General features: G+C 37.5%; 4 protein-coding genes across 4 annotated transcripts; 1 reads left to right on the top strand and 3 right to left on the bottom strand.

Annotated features, from left to right (window-relative positions):
• On the bottom strand, positions 597-902 carry LOC18786756 (protein 108). The gene has a single exon (XM_007220789.1). It carries the CDS (start codon positions 900-902, stop codon positions 597-599), a length of 306 nt encoding a protein of 101 aa, XP_007220851.1.
• On the bottom strand, positions 1132-4641 carry LOC18785874 (probable methyltransferase PMT16). Its single transcript, XM_007220145.2, has 6 exons — positions 3607-4641; positions 2800-3010; positions 2423-2720; positions 1923-2315; positions 1739-1816; positions 1132-1637 (listed from the first exon to the last, which is right to left on the bottom strand). The coding sequence occupies exons 1-6, from the start codon at positions 4306-4308 to the stop codon at positions 1397-1399; spliced, it is 1923 nt and encodes a 640-aa protein (XP_007220207.1). The 5' UTR covers positions 4309-4641; the 3' UTR covers positions 1132-1396.
• LOC18785983 (putative F-box protein At5g60060) lies at positions 5327-7022 on the bottom strand. Its single transcript, XM_007219263.1, has 2 exons — positions 7013-7022; positions 5327-6441 (listed from the first exon to the last, which is right to left on the bottom strand). Exons 1-2 carry the CDS (start codon positions 7020-7022, stop codon positions 5327-5329), a joined length of 1125 nt encoding a protein of 374 aa, XP_007219325.1.
• Positions 13542-15170, top strand: LOC18786110 (F-box protein PP2-A13). The gene is made up of 3 exons (XM_007219953.2): positions 13542-14135; positions 14221-14339; positions 14523-15170. The coding sequence occupies exons 1-3, from the start codon at positions 13809-13811 to the stop codon at positions 14938-14940; spliced, it is 864 nt and encodes a 287-aa protein (XP_007220015.2). The 5' UTR covers positions 13542-13808; the 3' UTR covers positions 14941-15170.

Below are 15410 nucleotides of genomic sequence, written 5' to 3'. Positions count from 1 at the left end.
ATATTTTTTTAAGGGGCTAAGAACATTATGTTATGAACTAGATGTTACATTATTATTTTTTTGGCGTAGTGAAATCACTATAGCCGGCGCACTTGTCTAGACCCATTTTGCGTCAATTCTCTCTTTTAATTTCAGTGTTTTATAACAATTTAGATGTAATTTCTTAATAAATGTCTAAGCAATCGATGCCCCTCGATTTTTTGCACCTATACTCATATATTAGAGGAATAAGCATATATGCTCGTGTGTTGTTGATAACTTGATAGATCGATGCTATTTTATTATCTGAAAATCAGAAACCTCTGGCTTTCCACAAGCAGAAAACATTTTCCCATTTTATTCAATCACATCAATCTTTGTCTCTGATCCCCACGACATTGCTTCGTTACGGATCAGAGCACACATTTGAGGAAGGAAAAACAAACACAAAACACAACATAAGCCAAACGGTGAAACTTCAACATTATTCTCTCCGCAGCATTTGTAGTTGCACATCAGTTGGTATCTGTAAGTGAAAAAACAAAAAAACAATGACTTAGTTCTTGTAATGTATGAAATTGAATTAAACATTACTTATGGAGCAAGAAATTGATAGACTAACCACAAGTGATGGGGGAGAGGTTGCACTGAGTGGGAAGGCGAGCGGCCACCCTGAGAGTGTTGCAGAGGCAGTCAGGATGGACGGCTTGGAGAGCACCACAGCAGTCAGAGCTTGGGTTGGTGTTGGTTGAGCCAGGCACCACAAATGGTGCACAAACATTGAGGCTGCTGAGCTCAGTTGAGCAGCTGCTGCTGCTCTGTGCCTCAGCCATCTGGGTCTCTGCTGTGGCAATCAACAGCACAAGCACAAGTGCAGCTTGGAAGCAGCTCAAAGAGTTGATAGCAGACTTGAAGGCTCCCATGGCTACTGCTACTCTTCCCTTTCTGTAAATTAATAGCAAATACTAATTATATGTTTTCTGTTTTCTGATTTGAGTGTGGATCATATATTGTAGGATACTGAAAGTCTATTTATAGCGAGGAATTTGGTGACAAGAGGTGGCTCCATGTATGAATCACCTAATTACTATTAGGTTAGATGAGACAATTTTCATGGGGATCAAATCATGTAGATTTCATGCCCCATTTTTTTTTAATTCATGGCTAACTTTTTTTGGTGCAAAAACTATTATAAATTGAAAAGTTTTGGGATATAAAATCCCACTGCTAAATGAAAAGCAAGACCCAACTATGTTTTCCCAATATTTCGTGCAAGTGAATCTAGTGAGACAAATTCAGATTTGGATAAAGCCCTTCCAGTATGTGTTAAAACAGCTGCTTCAGCTGGAACATCAAATACATGGCGAAAAGAATCATGAATGTTAAGTACAAAGCAGACCAAAACAAATAGCTATTGCTACGAAGATGTCTCGTCATCTTCAGGTGCAGCAGGAGCTGTCCAGTACTTTTTCACGGCAAATAGCAGTTTTTCCCTCTCCTGAGGACCGTCTTCATGGTCCACAATTTGACTATCCCACTCCATTGCATCAATGATGCTCTTGATCTTCACCAACATATCGACATCGTCTCGAATGATCACGCTCCCCTCCGGCCTAAGAATTCGGTCCATCTCCAGCAAAATGTCATCCATTTCGCATCTGCAACACAATTTGGACAAACATTTTGATACATGTTAATATTATCAGTCACATCAAATGTGCTAGCTAGTCATAACAGTCTGTATTAGACTATGGTTTACCTATCCGCGTAGAGGGTAAACACTGAATCTGCATGAATGAGGTCATAAGTTCTTGGATATGTAGACATTGCCTCACACCTGGGAAATTAAAAAGAACAAGAAAAAAAGAAGTTAATTTATGTGAACCACGAAGGCTCATGTATCAGTCACACCAAATATATGCCAAGAGTGTTACTGAATTTACCAATTCTGATATGTTCCAATCAATCCCCGTTCATAGATGACTCCAAGTGTGTTGGCCTTGACGTCGACAGGAACCACATTCATGACCCACACAGGCAGATCAACCAGGGCAGCAGCAAATCCACCCAAGTATGCATTCATATCCAAAAGGTTTCTGTACCTTCCAGGGTTCCCAAGCTGATTGTTCACCGATTTGTAATACGAAACTCTCTTCTTCCATAGCTCTGAATCTTGTTTGAAAACTTCTGCCGTCACTCCCTTCACGGTTCCCTTATTAATTCTTGGTGGGATTGCATTAAGTCTCTGTGGCCATTTTGCCAATTTCCCACCTGCAACTTGTTCATTGTCTGCAACTTCAGGCAATGGGGTCAAACAAGTATCCAACTTTGTGTACCTGGAAACAGTTTAAGGAAAATAAATGTAATTAAGCAAATCAATAGCAGCTCAATTATAAAGCATGAAACATGATGATAGAAATATACATGAAATTAGAGCACAAACCAGGCCTTATCAGGATCATTAGCAGGGCAGAAGTTGCGGCTCTTTCCAAGCTTGCGATTGTTTTGGCAAGTTAAATGGTTGTTGGGTTTTTGCCAAATTGCAATGTCATCCTTCTCCACCAACTTTTTCCAGCAAAGGCTCTTGGCTACATCCTCTATGGAAGTCTGCTCGGCATTCAAATCCTCTTTAGTTCTTTCCCAGCCCTTCCAGTACTTTTGCCAGCGGATTGGTGGGCCTGACAGAATCCAGTACCCGCCAGGGCGCAGAACTCTATCAACCTCAGTCAAGTAAACCCCATCTGCACCATCAAACCCAAATTGCATGAGAAATTAACAATTATTGGGTGTCCTGATGAAGTTTGAAGTTACAGTGGATACCATGTTGGCCCCAAGGAATGAGGCAGCGGGAGCAATGGGCCATATCAAAGGCCCTAGAAGGGTAAGGTAGTCTTTTCGACGCAATGACTCCGATGAGTGCGGGTACACCTCGCTCCAGAGCAAACTGGACTTGTGATACGTGTGTGTCTCTTGGCGCGAATGACATCGTGAGGATGTTTCGGGATAATAGGTAAGCTCCCCAACTGGCAACCTGCACGACATGAAAATAAGGAAATATATCACATGGCTGCCACGTGTCAAAGTCAACTAGGATGACTTTGCACGATCCCATCATATCCAATCAGATCAAAGTTTTTAGACTGATCTCATCTCGCGCCATGCCCCCTTAAAAATTGCAATTGTCATAAATCTCAGATTTTGTGAAATTTCTTGCCAAAACAAAAAAGATATTTTAATTCAAATCCTACTTCCAAATTTACCCTTCATGGTTGACCACACTACACCAACCCCCATAGAATATGTCGACTTGATAGTTTGACTAAAAAAGGGGGTAGAATTGTCATTTAGAATATATTTTTCTTCTCAATTTAGTGAGAAAAAAAAAAGGGACATAAAAGTAGTTTAGTTGTATCCATCAATCACCAACTAATCTCCATCTAAAACAATATTAAATCAAGATTGTCCAAAATGTTTTAAATACCCGAATAATAATAAATCACACCAAAATAAGTAATCACTGAATGCACGATGGGGTCAACCAAGAGTATTAATCACTAATTTTTTTTTTTTAGGAAAGACAGAATCTAAATTAATTAATAAAATAAACAAATATCGAAGATGCAGTACCCCACAGCCTGTATCAATGGCGGTCCGAATAGACCCGTCTTTGAGGTTGATCAATTTCCCGATATCGTCAATGTACGCGTCAGCACCATTAGGAAACATGGTGCCGCCGCCAGGGAATCTGAGCCGGTTCCGGTCGCCTTCGTAAATGATCCAATTCTGGACCGCCTTCTCCACCGTCAGCTCCTTGTGCGGCACATTGGCGTACCACGCCAGATCCCGGCTCATTGGCCACGAGAACACCGTCTTGTAGCCGTGCGGGGCCGGCACGCGGCATTTGAGCAGCTCGTTCTTCTCGGGACAATGCCTCTCTCTGTATATGAGCCTGTCACGATCGAATTTCAAAGACCTCTTCGCATCCTCGCACGGCGTGTACTCGCTGAACTTCAAGTCGCAGGGAGGGTACACTTCGGGTTTGACGGAGTGCGATGACGTGGAGGCGGTGAGGTTGGGGGTGTGGTGGGAGGAGAAATCTAGTGTGGTTGATGTGGTGGTGGCGGGGTGGATTTGATTGGAGGATTTGCATGGGAGTTTGAAGGTGGGCATGGAGGTGCCGCCGTGTTGCCAGAGGCCGAAGAAGTAGGAGCAGATGCAGAGGAAGAGGACGACGGGTAAGGTGTAGACGTTGGGTTTTTTCCAGGGAAAGAGAGAAGGCTTGGAGGGCTTGGAGGTTGGGTGGTAAGGACGGTCGTAGTTGGAAGCCATGGATTATGCTGGTTAAGTGTTTGATGATTTGTTTAGTGGGAAACAGAAAGAAATGGTTTGGAATTTAAAAGGGTATAGACTGGAGAGAAGTGGGAGGGAGGAAGGGTTAGAGAAATAGGGCTGTAATGACTCATGTGGGCGATGAGGTTTTTTGTAAGGACATTAATGGATCAGCCAGTGAAGGTTAATTTGATTGTTTGTTTTTCTATATAAAAGAAAGAAAAGGGATCTGCTGTCTGTTTCGGGGGGCAGGTTCTTCTAAGGCTCTTGCTTGAGGACAACGGTGTACGTTCTTTCCAATTACCATGTCCGTAATCTAGGTGGATCCCCAAATTTTGCATTGAGTGTAAAAAGGGCAGTCAGATTCGTGAGAGACAAGAGTACTCAATAATTATAAGAGTTTCATTAACATTTTAAATTGTTTTTATAATAATATCCAATTCCTACCTTGTCCAACAAAAGACACAAAAGCCACAATATCCAATCCCATAAAATCAAATTTTTTTATTTGATGTGTAAGTAATAAAAGCCGTCAAAAATTATCTTGAGAAAATAATTATTCTAAAAAAATCATTTTTCATACTTAATTAATATTACACTTCTTCTAAAAAAATTCTATATCCGCCAGTGATTACAAGTCTAGTCGTTGGGATGTTTTAACAAATCTAGTACAAGTCCACGAGTATTACTGAGCGTCTTGTTTGTTATTAATTGAGCGGAAGAGTAAGTTTTCACGGCTGATATCCCAAAATGAGGACAAATATTCGTCACATTTCAGAAAGGGAATTCCAAGTCCAAAGGGAGGCCCAATCCAAAGCCACAACATTACATCATATCATATGTGCGGCTGTGCCAGAGTGGGTCAAACTCAAACCCAACCAATTTCTTATACCACCGAGTGACAAATATCTAATAGTGCAGTTACAAGTTTAGAAAATAAACAAATTACTTAAAGAACCACTGAGTGAAAATTTAAAGAAAAAAAGAAGAAGAGGAGAACAAGCTCTCACAACGGAAATTAAAAAGTTGGCACAATCCAAATTGGGGGTCGATTCATCAACTTCATCATGGTCATAGCATCTTTCGTGAAAGGTTGTGCAATGCTCCGAGTTTTGATGTTGTATACACCGATATCATTAGGTCCCCAAGGCTTGAAATCCATTCTTATACGATAATGATCATGCGTGAAGTATATGCAATTCGATTGACATCCATAATCGTTTGAAGCCACCACATATATTGAGGAATTATCACCCACAAAAATAGCAGCATCACCCAAATTATTTGTCTCAATCCAGTCACACTTGGCGAAACTGAATTCGAAAACTTTGAATTCCATTGTGTCGCGTTTAGAGTCATCGTCCCATGTAGTATACCTCTCAACCATTAGAAAGTCTTTCTCATTTAAAGCCACGAGATATTTCTTCTCAGACGTTTGTTCCGTATTGTTAGCCTTCGACTCCACATTGCATTTGAATTGATCAACACCGTCAAAAGATAATAGATTTCCCCACCTATCAACAGCATAAAATTTATCTCTAATTGGAACAACTTCTTCAATTAAGCTCCAGCTTTGATCAACATAAGTCCATGTCGTGTCTTTGCCAGGTCTAATAAAAGCCAACCGACAGTACTCCTCATATATGACCACAACAATGTAATCATTTGCATTTAATATTGGGTCTGCTGAAATTGTAGCTTTGAAAACGAAATAGTTGGTTTTTGAAAACCATGCGCGACTCATAGGTTGAGGGTTTAGTGGGGGAAGGCAAATGATCGAATTTTCCTTCTTTATCCTCCCTTTAATCCTAAAGAATGGATTTACCAGGGTTACTACAAGATCCTTATCCACAAATATTAACCATTCTTTTGAAGAACCACAAAATCGCTTATTCGGGATTTTTAGTTGCAAATTTAGGACCTTGTCTTCCTCGACGTTGTACAAACTCCATGTACCTTTTTTTCTGGTCTGAAGCAAGAGCATTGGTGTTGTCATCTTAGCACGTCGATTTTTATTATGCTTTGCTACAGAATGCCATGATGCACAAACAATGTTGAATCGCAAATAGTCTGATAGTAACGTTAGTCTCTCTAAAACTGAATCTAAAAGATTCTGAGGTAAATTTGCCCAATCTGAAAATACAAAAGAAAAAACAAGTTCAATTAGATCATAGTATTATGATGAACTTATTCTTGACCACATGTTTATGAAATAACAATTTAAATCATCCATGTATAAATAATAATAAGAAATTAATTTTTTCAGTCGTGTTATTCACTACATAGAGGGTACCTATTTTGCAGCATATTGGACGGAAAGGCCAAAAAAGGACCTTTTCCCTGTTTGTATATAATTTGTGTATACCAAAAACTTGGCCTAGATTCAGTTGTATAATAATGAATTTTTTTTCTTTCTTTTCCTTTTTTTAATACACGTTTTTATTTCAAGTAATTTTCTTCAAGATGCATAGGAGTTACGGATTTGATGGCAATATTAATATATACAAGTTATGTAAAATTAAAGATAATTTGAGCAAATAATAGTATGAGATGTCATGAATCTAAATGAATTATGCAAAATCGAGATCACGTTTGAACAGTTGATCTCAAAAACATGTACACAACTTGGCTTATGCAAAATAACAAAAGCTGCCAAAGATTTGACATGACCACAATAGTTTGTTTGCCTTTTAAGAAAACATACCTGAAGCCATACTTTCAACCCCAAAACAAGATGCTTTTGTTGTTTTGGTGACAAAGCCCGCCCAAAGATGAAGACTCAAGGTTGCAGGTAAAATTGACTAATGAAAAAAAACCTCACCCGTCAGTTTTATACACAATTCCTTCTTTCCTATAATAAGTCAATTTTCAAACCCTACTACGAATGGGTAAGTTTTATTTGTTTTGTTTATTTTTTTAGCAGTACGAATGGGTAAGTTTGTTTTTCTTAGCCCTTTTCTCCTTTGCATTGGTCTGGCATTGAAGGCCCAAAAGCAAACGCGTAAATGAGTAACCCAATCAAATTCTGAGTCGAAATTGACTATCACATCTGGAAGAAATAAATCTTCCTAACAACAGAAATCAATTGTGATAAGTTTTTGTGCTCGATTGATCATAATCTAGTTAACATTTTTTCACGACAAAGAGGCATTCCAATATATAAGTCCATGGAGATTGGAATATCATGACATTGGATTTTTAGACATTTGGTTAGCTATGATCTTTTCCAGATCACTTTCTAATACTCACAACACAATTTGAAACTAGGGATAGAAACTAGGAAACTGGTGTAAAATTATTAATTACCCATTTAGTTTGAGCAAAAATTGAATATCAAATCATGACACAAGTTCGGTAGGTTTTGATGAAGGCATATTGAAGTGTATTTATACTTATGCATTTAATTGTCCTAATTTCTGATTTTGCACAATTTTTTTTTTTTTTTGGTTGCATTTTTCTGGAAAATTGCTGCACCTAATTTCCTGGAATAGTATGTTTGTAGTTTTTATTGAATGGACCATGTGGCTTTTTTTTCCATTTTTCGTTTGAAATGAGGCTGTGAGTTGCACATCCATTTAGTGCTTAGTTATGACTCTCAGCAGGTCTCTCTCTATATCACATTAGTTGTTTCATATATCTTGCCTATAAACAGAGGCATAGTGAGACTAATTGAAACACACACAGAGAGAGAGAGAGAGAGAGAGAGAGAGAGAGAGAGAGAGAGAGGCAAAGGCTGAGAAAGAGGTGAAGAACATATATATATTTTTTGTTTCTTACAAACTCTCTTTTCATTTCATTTTGACTGAAACATTTCTTTGTTTTTCATGTTCACAGATATGGAGTCCTCTAAGCAGGTATGTTACATCTGTAAGAACACATTCCATTTAATGAATGGCCTGCTGGATCATGGGAAAGCTGTTCATCGTGAAATATATGAGAGGAAATTTGAGTGCAAAAGCTGCAAAAAAATCTTCTTCAACAAAATGGACAAGAATCAGCACAAATGTTAGCCAGCTGGCATGAGATGGGTGCGTATTGGTCGTCCAAGTTTGTCTTAGGTTGATAGTTTATTCTGGTGGGATATAAGATAATGGCAGAGAGGTGGTGGTGTTGTAGGGTGTGGGGTGTGGTTGGGGTGGTGTTCTAGTGGTTGAAGTAAAGTAGTATAAATGGTTGGGATGTGTTAACATTGATTGTATTGTTTGTTCATGGGAGCTTCAATACTGCCCTCCAAGTAAATGGTTCAGCATGACCGAATTTATCAGAACTGAAACATAATAAATTTATGGTTATCAGTTTGTGTTTGTGTTTGTGTTTGTGTGCGTGCATCTATCGAATTGAAACTGAACAATTTGTTTCTAGTTTACTTCTTTTGATCTATAATATACCCATTACTTAAAACACTTGAATTAAAAATTCAAGCATACCACCCATGTTCGATTTTTGAACTCACACTAGAACATTACAAACCAAAAGAATCAAAACCCAGAAAGGCAAAGAAAAAGTATAATCTGATCGAGCTTCCGAGGCATGGAGTCAAGGTAGTCCCTCCCAGAGCGAAAGGCAAAAGGGATGGTGCTCTTGTTGCTCTACAATTAATATTAGCCTTCTTCTTCGTCTGTCTTAATTAAACTGCTCTGCTCCAAAGCCGAAAATACGACAGCACTATTGACTGCTCTGCTCTGTACTAAAGGGATGATGCTTTAAATTGTTTACTTTTTTTTTCTTTAATAAGGGAGTTATTGAAAAAGACCTATTCTAGAGCAACAATACTGCAAACAAGAACAAGAGTTTGAAGCTAAAGAGCAGCAGTGATGAGTGAAGTGACCACGAATGTCCAAGGTTAGGTTAGGACCATATTAATTCTACATCTTCCATCCTCATCATTTCTCACATAGTTTAAGTGAAATTTGATACCATTATTTCCACTTCTTAGCTTACACTTGTTCACGTATTCACATATTCAGTTAATCCTTTTTCCTTATGCATGGGAGAAATAATATGCACGGATTTGGGTCAAAACTGGACACTTTAATCCCAAACCAACTTCCATCATTTCCATTGGCGCCAGCCCTGAGCCCACCAATAGGAGAAGCCTTGATTGAGATGAGCCTGAGACCATTGTATGGATGGAATCCAACATGGCAACATCTGACTCTAAAATCCTTTCATTTTGCACTTATTGATGCATTGCACTTTTAAGAAACTTGAATCACTGTCAGATTTTTGTATGCATAATCTAGTCATTTGTATATATGTCTTTAATCAAATTATTTCGATTGTACTTGTATAGTTGCGGAAAATATAAAAACACCAAATATCTAAAAGTGCAGTTACAAGTTTAGAAAATAAACAAATTACTTAAGAACCAGTGACTGAGAAAGACGGGAAGATGAAGATTGCATTTTGCAGAAGATTTTGTTATTTTGGTGATTATTTTTCTGGTCAAAGCGTCCGAGAAGGAAACAAATTACTTAATTTCGTTATCCTCGTGGACTCGTGTTATTGGCAACTCCTTAATGGAGAAGGATTATAGAAAAGTAGATCAACACTCAAAACTAGTAGGATTTATTAGTTTTGTCTAGGAAGTGTTGGGCGACTCCTTACTTAGTTAGGATTTTTGTTACTTGCCATTTATTTAGTCTATTATAAATGGGATTTATTTTCTATTATAATTTAGATATATTTTTTATTTTATTTAGGGTTAACACATCTTTGTACTTGTATAAATACTTCTATATTAGAGAAGAATAATAATATGAACATATATGAACATAACTTTTTATTTTTATTTTTATTTTTATTTTTTAACAAGTCAAATTTTATCTGCGTGTGAATTTTATGTCATATGTCATCTGCGGCACTCTTGTTTCTTTTTCCTTTCCTCATTCCCATCTAGCTTTTGTCAGCGAAATTAGCTAATTAACAATTCATTCCCTTTGTATCTCACTAAATAAATCACTTGTCCATGGTCTTTGTGATAAATCAATATGTAATTAGTGTTTTTTCACGACAAAATCCTTTTGCATTTATGGCTAGATCCACTCGTGCAGCTTATTATGAGAGCGAGAGCCAGTCAAATATATAAGTCCATGGAGATGGGAGTAACCTGACATCTGAATTTTGAAGTATTTGGTTAGTCATCATGATATTTATATTTTCTTTATCACTTTCTAATTTACGCAAATAGTATGTGACTAATGTAAACCAATTTCACTTTGAATGGGCAGCAAGTGCTTTGCAGCTGGGAGAAACGGAGTATTTTCCCCTGTAAATAAATTCTGCATGAAACGGTGGTGATGGGAAATAATATGCAAACTGCCTATTCAGATGAAGACGAAGTGTTTAACACGTACGTTTATGGTGAACACAACACTCCCATAGCCATATGGCCTCCTCCTCCAAATCAGGTACTTCATCAAAATAACATAAAAATAGACATGAAAAAGATGATCACTAATTAGCTTATAATTAGATATTATATTTCAGAAAGTATATGCTGCTGTTGCTGATTATTTATGTATACGATATACAGGAGGTACCAATTGTTGCTTTTCAGAACGATGAAGCTCTGGCTATAGCCCTGCATTTGGAGGAAATGGGGGATGACTTTCAGAATTTGTCCATGGAAGAAGCACCCCGTTGGGTAATATTAATCACTTTATTTTCTCTTAATTAGGATGCTCTTCTTTTCTATAGATAATAATAATTGGTTTTGTTTTTTCTTTTTTCCTGTGCTAAAAATGCAGGCTGGAAACCAAGATAATGTGGATCCAGATGGGATGAGTTATGAGGTAGGTCCTCCACCAGCAAAAAGGGCCGGCCTCCTTATGAAAATCTATATATATATATATATATATATATAGTGTTAACGTTAAAATATATATGTGTCACTGGCAGGAATTGCGGAGATTAGAAGAATCTAGTGGCAGTGTAAGCAAAGGGCTACCAAAAGACGTTATTTCCCGGTTACCATCTCATAAGTACAAGCCACCACCAAAGAAAAAGGGAAATTCTACAGATGAAAATAAAGAGTAAGAGTTTCTAATTCATGTCAAGTGTTTTATTGTATATGCAGAAATTCATATAAAAATAAAAATAGATGGTGTTTGTGTTGGTTGAATATTATATAAAGCTGCGCAATATGTCTGATGGAGTATAAAAAGGGAGAAATGCTCATCCCTTTGCCCTGCTTGCATCAGTATCATGAGAAATGCATCAAAACATGGTTGGCAAACGATAAGGTGTTTTTCTTTTTCCTGTCTCTGTAATTTCATGCTTCTTCTGTCTGTCCTTTGTTATATAACTAATATTCTCTCTTTTAAAGGCTTGCTGCATCTGCAAAAGGGAGGTAAGCCTTGACTAGACCCGTGGATGCTTGCCTTGCATGGAGGAAATTACAGTCGCTGCCCGCTCCAAAAACATTTATTTTTCAACTTTTTTTTATAATTTTTTGTGCTCTGAACTTTAGATTAAATCCATTATATACTCATTCTATCAATAAAAGTTTTTATATTTCGATAAATAAAAAAGCGTACATATACATACGCCTAGTGGAATAGAATTGGAATCATCATGAGATGAGCGGAGCCACTCATGGATCAACAGTGGCCATGTCGCCCCAAAGTTTCAAACACATGTATAATAACATCCCATTGCATATACATATTGCAAGAAACTCTCATATTTACATGAGTGACCTCTTCAAAATATATATATATATATATGGTATTAGTGTAAAAATCAATCCAACTAAAACCTGCACGTATTATATTTTGGCTTTCAAAATTTGAAATCCTAACTCCACCCTTGAGAATCATGTGCGTGATGTCATATATATATAGATTAGGCCGCAAAGACTTGCTTATAATTCTCTCTTTTTCAACTGATTTTCAAGACCTAATTTCTTTCTTTCTTGCTCTCTCTATCCAAATCATTTTTAGAAATTAGGATTAGGATCCTATATGAATGAATGGATGGTCTGTATTTTGTCCTGATGCTGACTCAGCGCCAAATCGTACCTAGCTAGGGTGAGACTACTCATATAAACATGATTCATGTGAACAAGTGGATGATGTCCTCACTTGTATATTAAACTCTCTTTTAAAAAAAAATTAATTAATTATATTAATGTCTCTTATTCTTATAGCTAGTTTATTTCTGTAATGCATGCTTGTGGGTTGCTTTATGATTTCTTTATCTGCAGAGCCTTGAAACACAATTAATTTGACAGAGCATGAGGGAGGGACCAAGCAGTCCCTACCTTTAGGAAACAAATTTATATTAATTCATGTGTTTAGCACATTACTAGAAATATTAATCTAGTTTCCTAACTCAGCGATTCATTTAAAGATGGGGGCGCCCCTGGCTTTCCTTTGACTTTGGATCTCCTTAACCTAACATTATTATACGACATAATTTCCTCAAAGCATGTGGTTGGATTTGATTTATATTCACACATTTTACATATTTTATTTTCATAGCACAAGGGCCAAAACACAAGTCTTCACGGTTGGTACATAAATGCAAATTAATCAAGCACAATCATTCAAAGGTCGAAAAGCATAAAAATCTTACCCATGTGGAAAACATTTGCTACCTCTCTCTCTCTCTCTCTCTCTCTCTCTCTAGGTGTCCCGTATCCATAAAATTAATTATCACATAACGTGCAGATTAGCCATGCGTAGTTCCAATTACTAAATCAAATTAATAAGAGGAATCAATGGAGTTTAATCATTTTGTAAATGGTACGTGAAAACCACACTGGGCCACACGAGGAGAAAGTAGGGCAAATAAAACATGAGACTTACTTTAATTTAATTTAGGCCATGTGCAACCCTGACTGCTAAACAGTTTTTGCTGCAAACTTCTTAACAACTAAATCTCATTAGGGCATTTTATGGATTCTAATTTATAATAATAGTACAAAGGTTGCCCAAGCCAATCAATATTAATCCCAAATATTTCCATTATATCCGGATTGTCCCACTACAGTTTTGTCACATATATTCTCAACAACACTTGGACTACGGTTCTAAAAATCATTTTTAACTCATAATTTGTTTTTCCTTGGTGTATTAGTATTTGGTGCTGTCGAAATCTCTCATCTAAATGAATGAATCTGATGCTCCACTACCATGCACTAGGCTATGTTTCTATACACGCCCCCTATAAATATATATATATATATATATATATATATATATATACTAGAATATAACATATAATAATTCCCAATTTGTGACAAAAAATATTTATATTCCTATTAATTCCATGCACTCTATCTCATACTTTTGCTGAAAACTCACAGGTTGCCTAATGCCCATGCCAATGACTTTCCCTCCTCCTTATACATGAAGAATATGGTAGGGACTGCTCCAAAATCAGCAATCTCATCTCCTCCCCTTCCTCCTCCTCGTCATCAACATATCCTCTATCACCTCCTCCTCTACCTTTGAATCTAACTACTCTATATACCATACTCATAAATTTGGTTGTATATGGGGACCGGTTTCTCTTTCTTCCTGGGGGAAACCAGTACTGGATTATTAGGTTCTTCTTCTCTTCCAGCAAAACCTGGTCTTGGAGACTTACCAGAGAGTTGTATCTCATCCATCTTTATGTACTTGGATCCGCCGGAGATTTGTAAATTGGCACAGATGAACAGGGCTTTCCGTGCTGCTTCTTTGGCTGATTTTGTTTGGGAGTCAAAGCTGCCATCAAACTTTAAGTTTCTTGTCGACAAAGTTCTTGATCATGAAAATTTGCCCAAGAAAGAGATTTACGCTAGGTTGTGCCAGCCCAATTGTTTCGATGGTGGCACCAAGGTACCCCCAAAAGCCATTTTACTTTTATTTTTAAACTTGTTGATGTATGTAATAATTAATATTGCTGGTTTTGTTTTCCTTACAGGAAGTTTGGCTGGACAAGAGTTGTGGGCAAGTTTTCTTGTCCATTTCGTCCAGGGCATTGCGAATAACAGGAATAGATGATCGAAGATATTGGAGTCATATTCCAACTGAGGAATCAAGGTACCTAGCTAGCTACTCATCACAGTTTCAATTGGACCACAGAGATTAATTCAACTCCTAGATTCTGTAAGAATTAGCATAATCACCTAATAATAGTGACTATATATGATATGAAGCTTAATTATATGTGTAATTAATAATAAGTAACTCGGGTTTTTGTTTTCTGATATGTGTAATATATAGGTTCCACACAGTTGCATATCTTCAACAGATTTGGTGGGTTGAAGCTCTAGGTGAACTAGAATTTGAGTTTCCCCGGGGGAGCTATAGCCTATACTTCCGGCTTCAGCTAGGCAAAACCTGTCCAAAAAGATTTGGCCGACGAGTATGCAACGCCGATCAAGTCCATGGCTGGCACATCAAGCCTGTCCGCTTCCAGTTATCAACATCAGACGGCCAGCACGCTTTATCAGAATGTTATTTGCATCAACAAGGCAGTTGGGTTCATTACCATGTGGGTGATTTTGTTGTCATCGACAACCACAAGCCTATGAAGATCAAATTTTCAATGGTCCAGATTGATTGTACACACACCAAAGGCGGTCTCAGCTTAGACTCTGTGTTAATATACCCAAGCAAGTTTCGGGAAAAGTTAATATGAAGTGTAGGTAGCTAGATAGGCTATGTAGATCGCTAGGGTAGGGTAACATGTGTAAATAATATAAGCACTTGAAATGAAGAGAGGACTGAGGAGGAGGAGGAGACAGCTCTAACCGAAAACTTGCAATTTGCTGGGTTTAGAATCTTAAAATAGTGAGTGGTGGGTGGGTCAGAATCAGACGTATGTTTACATTTGAAGCGAAGTAATGTCATATGTGCATGTCTTTTCCATGTTCGTTTGTCTTTCAATGTGAATGGGGTTCTTCAAAACAACACGAGAGAATAAAGTTCGATTGCCGTTAAGAACCCAATTCTAATGGGAGATGCCGTTAAGAACCCATCTTTGCAACGGAGACAACGGGATAAACAGAATCATATTTGTTTGTATTCTAATCCATCCAATTATATTCTAAACACGGGTTACAGAGATCAAACTGGTGATTCCAAGACGGGTTACCAGGTTGAAATCAC

This window comes from Prunus persica, chromosome G2 (assembly GCF_000346465.2).
Source record: "Prunus persica cultivar Lovell chromosome G2, Prunus_persica_NCBIv2, whole genome shotgun sequence".
In the NCBI taxonomy this organism is placed as follows: domain Eukaryota; kingdom Viridiplantae; phylum Streptophyta; class Magnoliopsida; order Rosales; family Rosaceae; genus Prunus; species Prunus persica.
The sequence above is the reverse complement of the archived record's forward strand: the minus strand, read 5'-3'. Positions and strand labels throughout refer to the sequence as shown.